This window comes from Chelonia mydas, chromosome 13 (genome assembly GCF_015237465.2).
Source record: "Chelonia mydas isolate rCheMyd1 chromosome 13, rCheMyd1.pri.v2, whole genome shotgun sequence".
Classification (NCBI taxonomy): Eukaryota; Metazoa; Chordata; order Testudines; family Cheloniidae; genus Chelonia; species Chelonia mydas.
In genome coordinates, this window is record NC_051253.2 from 32,641,383 (window position 1) to 32,643,164 (window position 1,782).

Sequence of the window (1,782 nt, forward strand, 5' to 3'; positions counted from 1 at the left end):
TGAAGTCAATGGGAGTTTTGCTATTCATTTCGGCAGGGCCAGGATATCACCCAATATTTTTGACCCTGGAGAAGTCTTGATGATCTCACTCTATCCGGTTAGCAACTCCCTTCTTCTTTGCCACAAGTCATCACTAGCTATTCTGAAGAAATGACCACACAACACCAAAGAGAAAGATCCATTTCCCACATTTCCCACTCCTCAGTTTATTGCCATTTCACTGACAGTTAAAACAATGACCGAACAGTCTCTAAATTCTTGTGAAAGCTGTAAATTTACTGACTGCTTTTCTTAGGGCCTTTTTTACCTCCTTGTTCCTCAGGCTGTAGATGAATGGATTGAGCAGGGGCGTCAGAATGGTGTAGAAGATGGAGAACACTTTGTTCAGGTCTTGTAGTGTCTTAGTTTTGGGGAGGAGATAAACAATGATCAGGGTCCCATAGAAAGTTGTAATCACAATGAGGTGAGAGGAGCAGGTGGAAAAGGCCTTTTGCCGCCCGGTGGTGGAAGGGATTCTCAGGATGGAGGTGATGATACAAATGTAAGACGTTACAGTTAGTAGAGATGGGGGCAGTGAACATACACCCGCCAGGACAACACCCAAAAGTTTTATCAGACGGGTATCGCTGCAGGAGAGGTCTATCACTGGAGTTAAGTCACAAAAGAAGTGATCAATCTTACCGGGGCCACAGAAAGGCAGTTGTGACATCAAAGAAGTTGTTATGGTAACAGGCAAAAACCCATTTATCCAAGACCCAGCTGCTAGCAGGACACAGAATCTGCCATTCATACGGGCTCCATAGTTCAGTGGTTTGCATATTGCTAAATACCGATCATAAGACATTGCAGCTAAGAGATAACATTCTGTGGCTCCAAATAAACCAAACAAATAATATTGTGTGAGGCAGCGCTGGACAGAAATGGTTCTGTCCCCCGTCAGGAGACTGGCCAGCAGCCTGGGCAGGATGGTGGAGGTGTAGCAGGTCTCCAAGCAGGACAAGTTCCCCAGGAAGAAATACATGGGAGTGTGCAAGTGCTGATCAGTTACAATGAGTGTAATGATGAGGATGTTCCCTACCATGGTCAAAATGTAGATCACTGAAAAAGGAAGAAAGAGAAGAATTTGCAGCTCCGGAAGATCCCCAAATCCCATTAGAATGAATTCGGTAGCCGTTTTATTGCTCCAGACTGCACTGGCCATAGGTAGTAGTTAAAGAAAATCCCACATCCCCTGAAAGAGAACGTAAAAATATATTTGAAGATTAACACACCAGCAGCAAATAAATGCCATAAGTTTCTTTTTTTTTAATGTCTTCTGCTGGTCTCTAGAGGAATGCAACCCAAGCTGTAAACTGACAGACAACTCAATGTCTGTAACAGATTTTTGATCTCCAAGAACAGCAGCTTAAAGACATTGTCGTTCTAGATGGACGCTGAGTTTATGACACCAAATATCAGGCTAGGTATTCATCTGGTACAGAAGTACAGGTTATATCAGCGTGAAGAACTGCATGGAAAGCACCGGAAGTCCTTTTTATTACTGACCTTGGCACAGAAAGTGGGAATGTGTTAATAAAGTTTGCGGATGACAGGAAGCTGGGAGGTATTGCCAATACAGAGAGGGACCGGGATATCAGACAGGAAGATCTGGATGACCTTGTAAACTGGCGTAATAGTAATAGGATGAAATTTAATCGTGAAAAGTGCAAGGTCATGCATTTAGGGATTAATAACAAGAATTTCTGTTACAAACTGGAGACGCATCACTTGGAAGTAACAGAG

The 1,782-nt window shown here is 43.3% G+C and overlaps 1 protein-coding gene across 1 annotated transcript; it reads right to left on the reverse strand.

Moving 5' to 3' along the window:
• Positions 1 to 250: 250 nt before the first annotated feature.
• Positions 251 to 1,201, reverse strand: LOC119567856 (olfactory receptor 11A1). The gene is made up of 2 exons (XM_043527341.1): positions 934 to 1,201; positions 251 to 648 (listed from the first exon to the last, which is right to left on the reverse strand). The coding sequence occupies exons 1-2, from the start codon at positions 1,199 to 1,201 to the stop codon at positions 251 to 253; spliced, it is 666 nt and encodes a 221-aa protein (XP_043383276.1).
• Positions 1,202 to 1,782: the final 581 nt, after the last annotated feature.